Genomic DNA, 15,952 nt, shown 5'->3' on the forward strand with positions numbered 1-15,952 from the left:
TAAAATGGTTAAATTACTAGTTGTGAGGGAGATATAAGACGCCAGTTTCAGTGATTTTTGCAATTCGTTCCAGAGCGATGTCATTGATGTATACAGAGAAAAGAGTTGGCCCGAGAATTGAACCCTGTGGCACCCCCATAGAGACTGCCAGTGGTCCGGACAACAGGCCTTCCGATTTGACACGCTGAACTCTGTCTGAGAAGTAGTTGGTGAGGCAGGCGAGGCAGTCATTTGAGAAACCAAGCCTGTTGAGTCTGCCGATAAGAATGCATTGATTGTAAGAGTTGAAGGCCTTGGCCAGGTCAATGAAGACGGCTGCACAGTATTGTCTCTTATCGATGGCGGTTATGATATCGTTTAGGACTTTGAGCGTGGCTGAGGTGCACCCATGACCAGCTCGTAAACAAGATTGCATAGTGAAGGTACGGTGGGATTCAAAATGGTCGGTGATCTGTCTCAAAAGAGACAGATGGTCATAGACCTTCATAAATCTGGTAATGGCTACAAGAAGATCCACAAACGATTGAATATACCACTGAGCACTGTCAGGGCAATTATTAGAAAATTCAAAAGATATGGAACAGTTGAAAACCTCACGGATAGAGGACATTTTGCCCCCCAGGATAGGGAGGAGGATAGTGAGAGAAGCAACAAAATCCCCAAGAAATGCTGTGAAAGAATTGCAGGCCTTGGTGGTGTCTTGGGGTCACCAGGTTTCAAAAAGCACCATCAGATGCCACCTCCACATCCACAGGCTCTTTGGAAGGGTTGCCAGAAGAAAGCCCTTTCTGACCCCAAGACACAGATGCAAGTGCTTGGGGTTTGCCAAACGTCATTTAAATTATGACTGGAAGAAGGTGATCTGGTCAGATGAGACCAAAATTGAATGTTTTGGTCAGATACAGCATCGGCATGTTTGGCGTCGAAACAGAGATGCATACAAGGAGAGGCATCTCATACCCACAGTGAAATATGGAGGGGTGTCAGTGATATTTTGGGGCTGTTTTAATTCCAGAGGTCCAGGGGCACTGGTTAAGATTGATGGCATAATGAATTATACCAAGTATCAGGCAATTTTGGCTGACAATCTGGTTGCCTCTGCCAGAAGGCTGGGACTTTCCATAGACAATGACCAGAAACATACCTCAAGATCCATACAGAAATGGTTCTGTGACAACAAAATCAATGTTCTGCCATGGCCATCTCAGTCGCTTGACCTCAATCCAATCGAAAACCTGTGGGCTGAGTGGAAGAGGGCAGTTGATAAGCGCAAACCCAAGAATGTGATGGATCTTGAAAGAATCTGCATAGAGGAATGGTCCAAAATACCTCCAAATGTGTTCCTTAACCTTGTCAAACATTACAGGAAAAGACTCCATGCTGTTATCCTTGCCAGAGGTGGTTGCACTAAGTACGAAATGAATTATGAAACCTTGATTTTGGGGATAGAATCTGTTAAGAAGCCTCTTGGACCTAGACTTGGCGCTCCGGTACCGCTTGCCATGTGGTAGCAGAGAGAACAGTCTATGACTAGGGTGGCTGGAGTCTTCGACAATTTTTAGGGCCTTCCTCTGACACCGCCTGGTATAGAGGTCTTGGATAGCGGGAAACTTGGCCCCAGTAATGTACTGGGCCATTAGCACTACCTTCTGTAGTGCCTTGCAGTCAGTGGCCGAGCAGTTGCCATACCAGGCAGTGATGCAACCAGTCAGGATGCTCTCCATGGTGCAGCTGTAGAACCTTTTGAGGATCTGAGGACCCATGCCAAATCTTTTCAGTCTCCTGAGGGGGAATAGGTTTTGTCGTGCCCGCTTCACGATTGTCATGGTGTGCTTGGATCATGTTAGTTTGTTGGTGATGTGGATACCAAGGAACTTGAAGCTCTCAAACTGCTCCACTGCAGCCCCATACATGAGAATGGAGGCATGCTCGGTCCTCTGTTTCCTGTAGACAATGCCTTTGTCTTGATCACGTTGAGGGAGAGGTTGTTGTCCTGGCACCACACAGCCAGGTCTCAGCCAGGTCTCACGGCCACCTTTTCCCTATATATAGGCTGTCTCGTAGTTGTCGCTGATCAGGCCTTCCACTGTTGTGTCATCTGCAAGTTTAATGATGGTGTTAAGTGTCCTGCCTTGCCGTGCAGTCATGAGTGAACAGGGAGTACAGGAGGGGACTGAGCATGCACCCCTGAGGGGCCCCTGTGTTGAGGATCAGCGTGGCGGATGTGTTGTTACCTACCCTTACCACCCGGGGGCGGCCCATCAGTACAGGATCCAGTTGCAGAGGGAAGTGTTTAGTCCCAGGGTCCTTAGCTTATTGATGAGCTTTGAAGGCACTATGGTGTTGAACGCTGCGTTTTAGTCAATGAATAGCACAGGTGTTCATTTTGTCTAGGTGGGAAAGGGCCGTGTGGAGTAAAATAGAGACTGCATCATCTGTGGATCTGTTGGGGCGGTATGCAAATTGGAGTGGGTCTAGGGTTTCTGGGATGATGGTGTTGATGTGAGCCATGACCAGCCTTTCAAAGCACTTCATGGATACAGACGTGAGTGCTTCGAGTCACTGTGGGGACAACATCATTGATGCACTTATTGATGAAGCCAATGACAGATGTGGTGTACTCCTCAATGCCATTGGAGGAATCCTGGATCATATTCCAATCTGTGCTAGCAAGACAGCTTAGCATCTGATTCATCTGACCACTTTTTTATTGATCTGGTCACGGGTGCTTCCTGCTTTAATTTTTGCTTGTAAGCAGGAATCAAGAGGATGGAATAATGGTCAGATTTGCCAAATGGAGGGCAAGGGAGAGCATTGTATGCATCTCTGTGTGTGGAGTATAGGTTGTCCAGAGTTCATTTCCCTCTGGTTGCACATTTAACATGCTGATAGAAATTTGGTAAAATGATTTAACTTTCCCTGCATTAAAGTCCCCGGCTACTAGGAGCGCCACCTCTTGGTAAGCGTTTTCTTGTTTGCTTATGGTGGAATACAGCTCATTCAACGCTACTTGGTGCCAGCCTCTGAGTTGGGTGGTATGTAAACAGCTACAAAGAATACAGATTAAAACTCTCTCGCTAGGTAGTGTGGTCTACAGCTTATCATTAGAAACTCTACCTCAGGCGAGTTCGAGACTTCCTTAGATATCGTGCACCAGCTGTTGTTTACAAAAATACATAGACCGCCGTCCCTTGTCTTACCAGACGCTGCTGTTCTATCCTGCCGGTACATCACATAACCAGCCAGCTGTATGTTGATATTGCCATTGTTCAGCCATGACTCAGTGAAGCAAAAGATGTTACAGTTTTTAATGTCCCATTGGTAGTTCAATCTTCCCAGTAACTCGTCAATTTTACTGTCCAAAGATTGCATGTTTGCTATCAGAATTGAGGGAAGTGGGAGTTTATTCGATCGCCTCCAATTTCTCAGAAGACCTCCCGCTCTTTGGCCTCTCTTTCTATGCTTCTTCTTCACGCGTATCACTGGGGTCAGGGCCTGATCCCAAGGGAGCCCTATCCTCTGCTTCGGGCTCGTGAAAGAAGAAAAAGGATTCTGCTAGTCCGTGGTGAGTAATCGCAGTCCTGATGTCTAGAAGTTATTTTCGGTCATAAGAGACGATAGAGGCAATATCATGTACAAAATTAGTAAAAAAATTAGTTACAAACAACGAAGACAAGCGAACAAATAAACACAATCAGTTGGGGGCACATAAAACATCTGCCTTCCACTCCGGCGCCATCTTGTTACGAATTTAACTTTAATTAAACGAGATGACTCTTCACATGGGACGATTTCACTGAACAACAAAAGAAAGGGTATATTGAATGATCCCCAATGATCTGTCGCATCTCCCAAAAACATTTTCAACATATCTGTAAAATGATAACCTATAAACTAAAGCTTTGGATGTCTTCCTCTCAAGCTTCCATGTCTTCTCCCTGGACCTCCTCAATGTCTACCTCTTAAACATCCGGCTCTAAGGCCTCATCTTCACTGTCACTTTCCAACCTTGTTGAGGATGGCTCGTTGTCAGGTTCAAAAAGCCTAACATTTTCCCAGATGGCCACCAATTTTACAACTCTTGTATTGGTCATCTTGTTGCATGCTTTGGTGTGTGTTCCCAAACAAGGACCAGTTGCACGCTGAGGTGGCTGATGTTGGTGGGATTTGCAGGATGATGGAGGCAATAGGGGAAAAAGCCTCCGATCCACAATGTCCCTTCCACAAGGTGGCTGATTATATTGGCACGACTGCCATATTGCATCTCCATCCCAAAGCTCTTTCTTGGAAGTGTACTTCGCCAGACTGCCAAGAACCTTGCCTTCATCCAGGCCAGGGTGGCGAGACACGGTAGTGATGACACCATAGGCCTTGTTGATCTCTGCACCAGACAGGATGCTCTTGCCAGCATACTTAGGGTCCAACATCTACGCTGCTCCAGGAGACTGTCAAACATGATGACAACACCACCCCAACGGGTGTTGCTGGGCAGCTTCAATGTGATGCTCTTAGTCTTCTCACTTTACTTGGTGAGGTACATTGCTGCTATAACTTGATGACCATTCACATACCTAACCATTTCCTTGGCTCTCTTGTAGAGTGTATCCATTGTTTTCGGTGCTATGATGTCCTTGAGGAACTAAATCAATGCATGAGCAGCACAGCCAGTGGGTGTGATGTGAGGGTAGGACTCCTTCACTTTAGACCAAGCAGCCTTCATGTTCGCAGCATTGTCTGTCACCAGCACAAATACCTTCTGTGGTCCAAGGTCATAGATGACTGCCTTCATCTCATCTACAATGTAGAGACCAATGTGTCTGTTGTTCTTTGTGTCTGTACTCTTGTAGAATACTGGTTGAGGGGTGGAGATGATGTAGTTAAATAGTCCTTGCCCACGACCATTCGGCCACCCATCAGAGATGATTGCAATACAGTTTGCTTTCGCTATGATTTGCTTGACCTTCACTTGCACTCTGTTGAACTCTGCATCCAGCAAATGAGTAGATAAAGCATGTCTGGTTGTAGGGGTGTATGCTGGGCAAAGAAAAATTTGAAATCCCTTCCAATACACATTGCCTGTGAGCATCAGAGGTGAACCAGTTGCATACACAGCTTGAGCATTTCTCAGACTACATTCCTCCATTGAAAAAAAAAAAATCTAATTCCAGGAGGACCATGAGCTGTTGTGTGTTTTGACATTAAATTCAAACAGCTATGTATTATATTTTACATTACTCCCTAACTGAAATGATTGCCAAAAGTCAATGACTAGGCTACTCAAGTATATTTTTACTTTACCATAAAAAGCATATCTGAAGCACAGGCATACAAAAACATAAACCCAAAGAGAGGAGGGAGAGAGGGAGACAGAAAGAGACAGCGAGTACTGTTCAGCTTTTTGACAGAAAAAGGGTGGGAAAAAACGGAATTCCATGTTTGTTTGTTTTTTTTACCTTTATTGAAATAGGCAAGTCAGTTAAGAACAAATTCTTATTTACAATGACTGCTTACCGGGGAACAGTGAGTTAACTTCCTTGATCAGGGGCAGAACGACAGATTTTAACCTTGTCGGCTCAGGGATGCACAAAGTTTGCTGCTTCAGTGTCTTTAGATGTTTTTGTCAGATGTTACTATGGAATACTGAAGTATAATTACAAGCATTTCATAAGTGGCAAAGGCTTTTATTGACAATTACATGAAGTTGATGCAAAGAGTCAATATTTGAAGTGTTGACCCTTCTTTTTAAAGACCTCTGCAATCCGCCCTGGCATGCTGTCCATTAACTTCTGGGCCACATCCTGACTGATGGCAGCCCATTATTGCATAATCAATGCTTGGAGTTTGTCAGAATTTGTGGGCTTTTGTTTGTCCACCTGCCTCTTGAGGATTGACCACAAGTTCTCAATGGGATTATGTTCTGGGGAGTTTCCTGGCCATGGACCCAAAATATCAATATTTTGTTCCCCGAGCCACTTAGTTATCACTTTTCCCTTATTGCAAGGTGCTCCATCATGCTGGAAAAGGCATTGTTCGTCACCAAACTGTTCCTGGATGGTTGGGAGAAGTTGCTCTCGGAGGATGTGTTGGTACCATTCTTTATTCATGGCTGTATTTTTAGGCAAATTTGTGAGTGAGCCCACTCCCTTGGCTGAGAAGCAACTCCACACATGAATGGTCTCCAGATGATTTACTGTTGGCATGACACAGGACTGATGGTAGCGCTCACCTTGTCTTCTCCGTACAAGCTTTTTTCCAGATGCCCCAAACAATCGGAAAGGGTATTCATCAGAGAAAATTACTTTACCCCAGTCCTCAGCCGTCCAATCCCTGTACCTTTTGCAGAATATCAGTCTGTCCCTGATGTTTTTCCTGGAGAGAAATGGCTTCTTTGCTGCCCTTCTTGACACCAGGCCATCCTCCAAAAGTCTTCGCCTCACTGTGCGTGCAGATGCACTCACACCTGCCTGTTGCCATTCCTGGGTGTCTAGTTAGACTGTAAACTCTCCTTCCAGACTCACATTAAGCATCTCCAATCCAAAATTAAATCTAGAATCGGCTTCCTATATCGCAACAAAGCATCCTTCACTCATGCTGCCAAACATACCATCGTAAAACTGACCATCCTACCGATCCTCGACTTCGATGATGTCATCTATAAAATAGCCTCCAACACTCTACTCAACAAACTGGATGCAGTCTATCACAGTGCAATCCGTTTTGTCACCAAAGCCCCATACACTACCCACCATTGCGACCTGTACGCTCTCATTGGTTGGCCCTCGCTTCATACTCGTCGCCAAACCCACTGGCTACAGGTTATCTACAAGTCTCTGCTAGGTAAAGCCAAGCCTTATCTCAGCTCACTGACCACCATAGCAGCACCCACTCGTAGCATGCGCTCCAGCAGGTATATCTCACTGGTCACCCCCAAAGCCAATTCCCCCTTTGGTCGTCTTTCCTTCCAGTTCTCTGCTGCCCATGACTGGAACGAATTGCAAAAATCTCTGAAGCTGGAGACTCACATCTCCCTCACTAGCTTTAAGCACCAGCTGTCAGAGCAGCTTACAGATCACTGCACCTGTACATAGCCCATCTATCTACCTACCTCACCCTCATACTGGTATCTATTTATTTATTTATTTTGCACCCCAGTATCCCTACCTGCACATTCATCTTCTGCCAATCTACCATTCCAGTGTTTAATTGCTATATTGTATTTACTTCGCCACCATGGCCTATTTATTTCCTTACCTCAATTGCACTCACTGTATATAGACTTTTTGTTTTCTTTTGTTCTGCTGTATTATTGACTGTATGTTTTGTTTATTCCATGTGTAACTCTGTAACTCTGAGATGATCTGATTCTGCTCCAATGCCTCATCCCAAAAATAAGGCAACTATGGGACCTGTAGAGGAGTTTCCTTCCAAGTGGAGAGTGAAGGGAAAGGGGGCCAACTTGCATATGCCACAATCCCCCAGTGGAATGTCATGATCTCTGTGTTATGTCTTCTGTGATCCAAGGGTGTGGAGTGGGGAAGTTTATTTAGGGTAGAATCTCTGTTTGACTCAGGGTAATTTCTGCGTAGCTCAACATTTTTGTGTCAAACCATTTCCCTCAGCCACACACCTAAAATGATGTTGTAGGAATGCTCAGCATCATTTTACACCTAACAATATTAAAGCCTTTATTGAGCTACATTTCAGGAACTGGTGAGAAATGTGATGACTTATGTGTTTTACACTCAGCAAAAGATGAGGGAAGAGTCAAGCTGATTTGAAAAAAATGTTTCTAGTGATTTATGATTGCATTCCTGAGGAGCACTAAAGAGCTCTGATGTGTGCTAGAGAGTTTGGCAACATTAGGAGTAAGTGTATGTAAACCATCACCATACTTCATCTTAAATAGAAATCACTAGCTAAGCTAGTAAACACTGGCTAACAATACTACACAGCTAGCTGTCAGGAGCTACTGCATCTTGAAAACAGACAACAAACTATGACAGGCAATTTCATAAACACATGAAAAAGTGCGGCTTCACGTTACAACTGTCTACACACCATCCACAAAGTATTGAGCTGAGATGTAATTATTTCTTAATAAAGTATATTATGATTCCTTGGCGAGCCAGAGAGTGCAAAGCATGTTCCTGTTCCCTGCAAGCATCTATCTGAACAGTGTGATTGAGCTTAAAGGGCAGAGAACAGAGATGAGCTTCAAATGAACTGTAGGTGTTTGTTGGCACCATGGCACAAACACTAACTCAAACAAACAGGGTTTGTTTCTACTTAGCAGAAAACAAGAAATGAAGAGTGATCAGATGAGCCACTAGAAGATTTCATAGAATAGAGAGGAATTAAGGAGTGGATCATGTACACTAACTATTGCTAGATTTCGTCAACATTAGTAGCACTAAATAAGTACAATAACATCTCATAATGTTACAACCGGCCGTGACCAGGAATCCCATAATCCCATAGCACAATTGGCCCAGCGTCACCTGGGTTATGGGAGGGTTTGGCGGCCCTTATCTCTCTCTTTCATCATCTTTGGTGGTCATTTCACTCCCCAGTGGCCTTCCCTCATTCCTGATCATGACTTCCCCTTCATTCCATCCAGTGCATGTTGGGATTGGGCATGCCGTCTCCTCAGCTGGATGCTATACCCCATGGAGGTTGCAAATGTCACTGGCCTGGAAGAATGACTTCCAGGACACTCAATCACTCCATCAGTGTTCAGTGTTTTCATCAACAGATCTATAAAGCACACCAGCAAGAGTAGCAGCTGCTATTGCGTCAGCTAATGGGGATCCTAATAAAATACGAAACACCAAGCCTGTGTGAACGTAACATTCTCAAATTGGGCTACAATAGAATCAAGCTTTAAACTTAACTGGTTCCGGAAAAACACAAAACATTGTTCAGATGAGGATTTGGAGATGTTGGTGACGATAACTAACCCTGTTAGCTGTAATGTTATAATCATGGTTGTGAGTGACACGTGGAGAATCCATTTCGTGGATCATCCAATGACTCTGCCCTTGTTGCTGTACCTGGTCCCACAATGATAAACTATACATCTGTATCATATACTTTCAGCCAGTGCATTCAATATGATGACTAAACAACACCGTAACTGATTAATGGACCATACAGTATGACTATGTTCAAAGACCTATAAGGGACTTGTAAAAGGCAGTATCTCCACCCATTCCATGTGTGGACAGCTGTTGACCGTTTCTCCTCACTGATTAGCACAGACAGTGAGCCAGAGCCAGCAGCAGTGATCTCTGGACAAGACTAATATTTACAGACACAGAGACAGGGGAGACGCTATGTTTCCATCAAACAGAGCAGGACAGCAGAATTTTCCTGGCTATTACCAAGTGCCCCTGGAACAAAGGGTTTCCTCTGCGGTATTCATCACGGTCATGAGACCTGTAATACAGTCTGGCTGGACATAGCAAGGTTTTACTGGCCATAATGTGGTTGTCTGACCTATCTACCTCACTTTTGAGGCAGCAGCAGGTAGCCTAGTGGTGGCAGGTAGCCTAGTGGTTAGCGCGTTGGAGGTTGCAAGATCAAATCCCTGAGCTGACAAGGTAAAAAATCTGTTGTTCTGCCCCTGAAGGCAGTTAACCCACTGTTCCTAGGCTGTCATTGTAAATAAGAATTTGTTCTTAACTGACTTGCCCAGTAAAATATAAAAAAGGATAAGAGCCTCTTCCAACTGTGAAATGCAATGTAATTAAAGTGTAATGAGAGAGTATCAGACAGGGTTTCACAGAGACTTGATGCCGATTTATGCACATACATCCACATTTTCTTCCTACCATTACAGAGACCGGAGAGCCCACCCTGTTCAGAGCTGTGGTGGGCTCTCCTTATGTGTCTTTATGGGTTTCAATTGGAATGTTTGGGATCAGAAGCCCAAGAAGTTTCCCTCGAGGGCATTGAAGTCCCTCCAACCGATTAAGGGGCAACTTCACCCCACAGCCAATCTCTCAGCCTGAGGTAATTCTTTCCTCTCTCACGACTAGTCTGCAGGACGTATGACACGTGTGCAATGGGATTTTCCCTACTTCAGTCAGGAACCAGTGGTCTTCAATGTTGGGGCTTCCCCTGATTGAAACATAATGTTGTGGGAAATACACTGAGAGCATTGAGGTTTGACTCCCCATTGAGCAGCAGATGGCCATCACAAAAACATTTATGTTGGTCTCATCTCATAGAGAACCTCATAGCAATGTTTTTTGCAACATATTGCAATATATCATAAGTATTATCATCCATTTAGAGGGCAGCAGGTCAGTTTGATAGGAAATCCATTGAACCTCCATGGACAGGGTTGAGAAAGGGTGAGTGAGGAAATGTATGCATGGTAAGAAAAATAGCTCTGTGAGATGCTATAGCATACAGATTCACTGTTTTTAATGCAAGTTCACCTTACTATAAGTTTAAGATGATTGAGTGCATGATCAAACATATACTGGGGAATGGTTCTACATCATTGTTCTATGGTGAAACTTACCTGGAGATCGAAAAAAGTGCTGTATCTCCTGTAGATGACATGAGAGGTGGAGTCAGAGTATGTGACATTGATGAGGTACACCTACGGAAGAAAACACACAAGGAAGACTTATTAACAACAAAGTCCCATTCATCAAAGACACATAATATCACTTCGTTTTGACTGTCCCCAAACTTACATAGAGCATTCCCTTCAGACTAAACTTCAAGAGGTCAGTAGAGGTCAAGTTAACTCATTAGGCCTGTCTGTCAGCACACACCTCATTTGAATCCTGTGTGGGGTCATAGAGGGGGTCAACAGGTTTTAACCATTTGCCACTTTATTCTGGGTTTGAAATTCAAACAACTCAAGGAAATAATCCAATATTTACACTTCATTGCCTCTTACTTTGATAGTAACTCCAGCTAGTTAGGTTACATTTCCAAGTATTTTACAATCTTGTTTTGTCAGACTCTAGTCTACAGCCATGGCATAGATTCCACAGGGGGCTGTTGGCTATAACTATATGGCTAGAGTGGGAGCTCTCCCTGGCACTCACTATGTGCCACAAACACTTGGGCACACCCTTTCTTCTTCTGCAGAAACATATGCTATTGTTCTGCATTTGCATGTGAGTTTTGAGTGTTGTTACACATGGCTACAATCTGTAAAAATGTAAATGTCCTACATAAAATCAAGTCTTGATTTTACATCATAGTTCACCCACAGAAACAATGTGCTGCAGGGTGGAACAAGTTCCTGTGCAGTTAATTGAGTGCTGACGGCATGACCAAATGCCTTGGATAATGGGTTTCGAAAACAGTGTCTTAAAGTGTGGTAAATACAGTACCCTTTGAGCATGTCTACGAGAATGCATAGAGAGTACATTTTGAGCTGTGCAGTTCATGGTAATGTCAGTTCAGACTAGAGGTTGACCGATTAATCGGAATGGCCGATTAATTAGGGCCGATTTCAATTTTTCATAACAATCGGAAATCGTTATTTATTTATTTTTTTACACCTTTATTTATCCTTTATTTAACTAGGCAAGTCAGTTAAGAACACATTCTTATTTTCAATGACGGCCTAGGAACGGTGGGTTAACTGCCTTGTTCAGGGGCAGAATGACAGATTTTTACCATGTCAGCTCGGGGATTCAATCTTGCAACCTTACATGTTGACCAGACGTGACACGTCAACGAGCGTCTGCGACACCAAGGGCTAAAATAGAACTCATTCCTATTTCTGACGCAGATCGCTCTGAAAGTCCTGCCTCTCCCATCTCCTTATTGGTTTATAGAAGCAGGTACCCACGTGCCATCTCCTCATTGGTTATACCCACGAGGGTGACTGAAAGACGAACTGTTTTGCCGGTAGTTGTGGTAATACAATTAGATGTGATCACCATATAAGTTAAACGATGAAAAAGCCTGGAAGGAGGAGAAATGACTAGAAACTATTTGGTTGGCCGTTTTATGTGTGGATTAATTGTCGGAGTAGAGGTTCTTGTGCATTTCAGGTAAAATAACAAGTCAATGTTTATATCCCAGGACAAATTAGCTAGCAACAGCAAGCTAGCTAAATAGGACAAATTAACGTTAGCTAGCAAGTGCAAGCTAACTAGCTAAATTGCCATACATGTTTAATGATTTTCGACCTGTCCAAAAATTAATGTAATTGGTTCAGTTTGTTTTGATATTTTAACCTGTGTGTCGTGTTTGGTGTGGGGGGGGGCAAAATAAATTTATGCACGATAGTGCACGATGGCGCACGAGCGCAGCCGGTTTGGGTTCCGTGTTACAGTTAACTAGTCCAACTCTCTAACCACCCGATTACATTGCACTCCACAAGGAGACTGCCTGTTACGCGAATGTAGTAAGAAGCCAAGGTAAGTTGCTAGCTAGCATTAAACTTATCTTATAAAAAACAATCAATCATAATCACTAGTTAACTACACATGGTTGATGATATTACTAGTTTATCTAGCGTGTCCTGCGTTCCATATAATCGATGCGGTGCGTATTCGCGAAAAATATGTTTTGCTCCAATGTGTACCTGACCATAAACATCAATGCCTTTCTTAAAATCACTACACAAGTATATATTTTTAAACCTGCATATTTAGTTAATATTGCCCGCTAACCTGGCTCGTTGCGAACTCTGAAGACTATTTGAAGACTATTTCTTCCTAACAAAGATGGCCAACTTCGCCAAACGGGGGATGATTTAACAAAAGCGCATTTGTGAAAAAATCACAATCGTTGCACGACTGTACCTAACCATAAACATCAATGCCTTTCTTAAAATCAATACACAGAAGTATATATTTTTAAACCTGCATATTTAGCTAAAAGAAATCCAGGTTAGCAGGCAATATTAACCAGGTGAAATTGTGTCACTTCTCTTGCGTTCATTGCACGCAGAGTCAGTGTATATGCAACAGTTTGGGCCACCTAATTTGCCAGAATTGTACTTAATTATGACATAACATTGAAGGTTGTGCAATGTAACAGGAATATTTAGACTTATGGATGCCACCCGTTAGATAAAATACATAACGGTTCCGTATTTCACTGAAAGAATAAACGTCTTGTTTTCGAGATGATCGTTTCCGTATTCGACCATATTAATGGTCTGGGTGTTATTTCTGGGTGTTATTATATTAAAATTAAGTCTATGATTTGATAGAGCAGTCTGACTGAGCGATGGTAGGCAACAGCAGGCTCATAAGCATTCATTCAAACAGCACTTTCGTGTTTTTTTGTGGAGCGATGGGTAATGCTGCTTCGAGGGTGGCTGTTGTTGATGTGTTCCTGGTTCGAGCCCAGGTAGGGGCGAGGAGAGGGCCTATAAGAAGATCCAATAGTCAAAGGTATATGAAATACAAATCGTATAGAGAGAAATTGTCCTATAATTCCTATAATAACTACAACTTAAAACTTCTTACCTGTAAAAGTGCAATATGTGCCATGTAAAAAAGCTAACATTTAAGTTCCTTGCGCAGAACATGAGAACATATGAAAGCTGGTGGTTCCTTTTAACAGGAGTCTTCAATATTCCTGTTAAAAGGAACCACCAGCTTTCATATGTTCTCATGTTCTGCGCAAGGAACTTAAATGTTAGCTTTTTTACATGGCACATATTGCACTTTTACTTTCTTCTCCAACACTTTGTTTTTGCATTATTTAAACCAAATTGAACATGTTTCATTTTATTTGAGGCTAAATTGATTTTATTGGTGTATTATATTAAGTTAAAATAAGTGTTCATTCAGTATTGTTGTAATTGTCATTATTACAAATACATATATTTTTTTAAATCGGCCGATTAATCGCTATCAGCTTTTTTTTGGTCCTCCAATAATCGATATCAGTGTTGAAAAATCATAATCGGTCGACCTCTAGTTCAGACACCTCATTTGTTCGTATGACATACATTTAGTATATTTATTATGGCACTGTTTTGGGCCCAACATGGTACTGCTGAATGTACAATACAGATGTAGGATTTTAATTTGAGCCAGTTTGATACAGTAGGAAAATAATACTGCAGCAACAGAAAATGTGAATAATAGATACATTTTTCATAAGGGAAAATCAATCAGCATCTGAAATTCCAAACTTCAGATGCCTTTTTAAACCTGAAATACACTACATGTTTTACATTCCCTGCATTTCAGGAATGTTCTCCTGGAACAGGGTGATCAAATTAAGATCACACATTTGTAAAAAAAAAAGAAAAAAAAAAGAATCACATTCCTTTAAAATAATAATGGGTTGCAAACTTGCAATAAAATCCAACATGGTATCTGACCATATCCACATCACTCTGCATGCAAGTCAGCATAATATCTGCATGACTATCAAATTCTCAAGACTTTGTCACAAAATATCTCCATGATGGCAGGATATTAAGCAAAACGCCTGCCATTAAAGCTAGGGTATGTGGATACTGTTATTACGTATTCTTAGTAGCTAAAAGCTAAAGGACATAGGACTTTATCCAAGGCAAGTGAAACAAAGGGTTGTCAATACTTGTCATTGTCCCATTTGATTCATATATAGTATAGATCACTTTGTCATTTTAACAACATTTCTTTTTGGACCTATCGCCAAGTTCAGCGGTAGTACTGTAGTTTCCAAGGGCTCTCCCAGTTCTTGTGTCCAGTGTCCCTCTCTTGCCCGTGCAAGGAAGTCACACTGGAACCTTGGACACAAAATACTGTTTGCTTCTTTCCTCTCTATAAAACAGGATAAGCATTTTTCAGTGTCTTAGCTCATAGACAATGAGATTTGTTGTATGTTTTCCTCACTGGACTTCCCAGGCTAGCAGCATCTCCTAATGTGACACCCCAGGGGGAAGGATTTGCACTGGGCTTAGCGACCTCGGGGAGGACTGGTTACATTGATCCTCTCTCTGCTTAATTAATCCTATTGGACCTGGTGGACTAATTTATTTTCCTCCATAGAGACAAGCATTGTTCCCACTTGTCCCAGCGCATTAAGTCTACAATATGGATAACTGAGGTTCTTACTTATTGACAGAAGAATGACCACAAAAGTAGAATAAAGAAAATAATAAACCTGTGCACGTATTGACAGTAATAGCTCAGACGAAACTTCAGTGCATTGTTTATGATCATGAAGCACAAGCCAAGTGTCTGGCACTGGCAGAGACAAATAGAGTACTCACGTAATGTTTAGATGGATTCCGCTTCTTCTGCACATCCATAACTTTCACTTCAAGGACCGTTCGGACCTGCATCTTGAATTTAAAAAGTTATCATACAATCCTGTAATCCAGCTGGCAGAAAATGAGTAATGTGGGGGCTCCTCTTATTGTCAAAAAATAACGTTTCAGCAGGTCAAGCTATCAAAGCTCAAATCTCCCTATAAAGACAATGTAGGCCAAAATAAACCTCCATGTTTGTCAAGTAAAATTTGACGTAGCAATGCACGTATTGGAGCGCTCAGATCCACTACATACATACAATCAATGCAAGTTGCCAGCTTCCAGTCGCCGGTTATTATTGCTGAGCAAGAAAAACTGTGAACAACACACTGAACAGAGGGAGGATGGCGGATTCGCGAGCGCATAATGCAGAGCACTGCTCAGCTTCAGCCCTCCTTGGAAGAAAAGTAGGTTGGACCTTCTGTTCTTCTTCGGTATCATGGTGTGAGCACATTTTGTTCGTGCAAGCCGAGGTAATATGTGTTCAGTCCCCTTACATTTTGTGATACAAAAAATAAAAATGATGATGCAAAATTGTAATAATATTAATAAGTGCACCACCAACTACTCCTACACCTACAGGCGGGAAGTTTACATACACTTAGGTTGGAGTCATTATGTATGTCCTGCCGTACATACCTACACTTACGCTATGGTCACAAGACTCAGGCCTCCTAACTGTCCCTAGAATTTCGAAGCAAACAGCTGGAGGCA

The 15,952-nt window shown here is 42.6% G+C and overlaps 1 protein-coding gene across 1 annotated transcript in view; it reads right to left on the reverse strand.

Moving 5' to 3' along the window:
* Nucleotides 1-15,657, reverse strand: part of LOC109899725 (SH3 and PX domain-containing protein 2A-like) — an 84,438-nt gene extending 68,781 nt beyond the window's left edge. Inside the window, exons 1-2 of the mRNA XM_020495193.2 lie at nucleotides 15,200-15,657; nucleotides 10,529-10,609 (exon numbers count right to left, since the gene is read on the reverse strand). Coding sequence (XP_020350782.1) covers nucleotides 10,529-10,609; nucleotides 15,200-15,271 — 153 coding nt within the window. The 5' untranslated portion in view covers nucleotides 15,272-15,657. The remainder of the gene's footprint in view (nucleotides 1-10,528; nucleotides 10,610-15,199) is intronic.
* Nucleotides 15,658-15,952: the final 295 nt, after the last annotated feature.

This window comes from Oncorhynchus kisutch, linkage group LG11, assembly GCF_002021735.2.
Source record: "Oncorhynchus kisutch isolate 150728-3 linkage group LG11, Okis_V2, whole genome shotgun sequence".
NCBI classification, from domain to species: domain Eukaryota; kingdom Metazoa; phylum Chordata; class Actinopteri; order Salmoniformes; family Salmonidae; genus Oncorhynchus; species Oncorhynchus kisutch.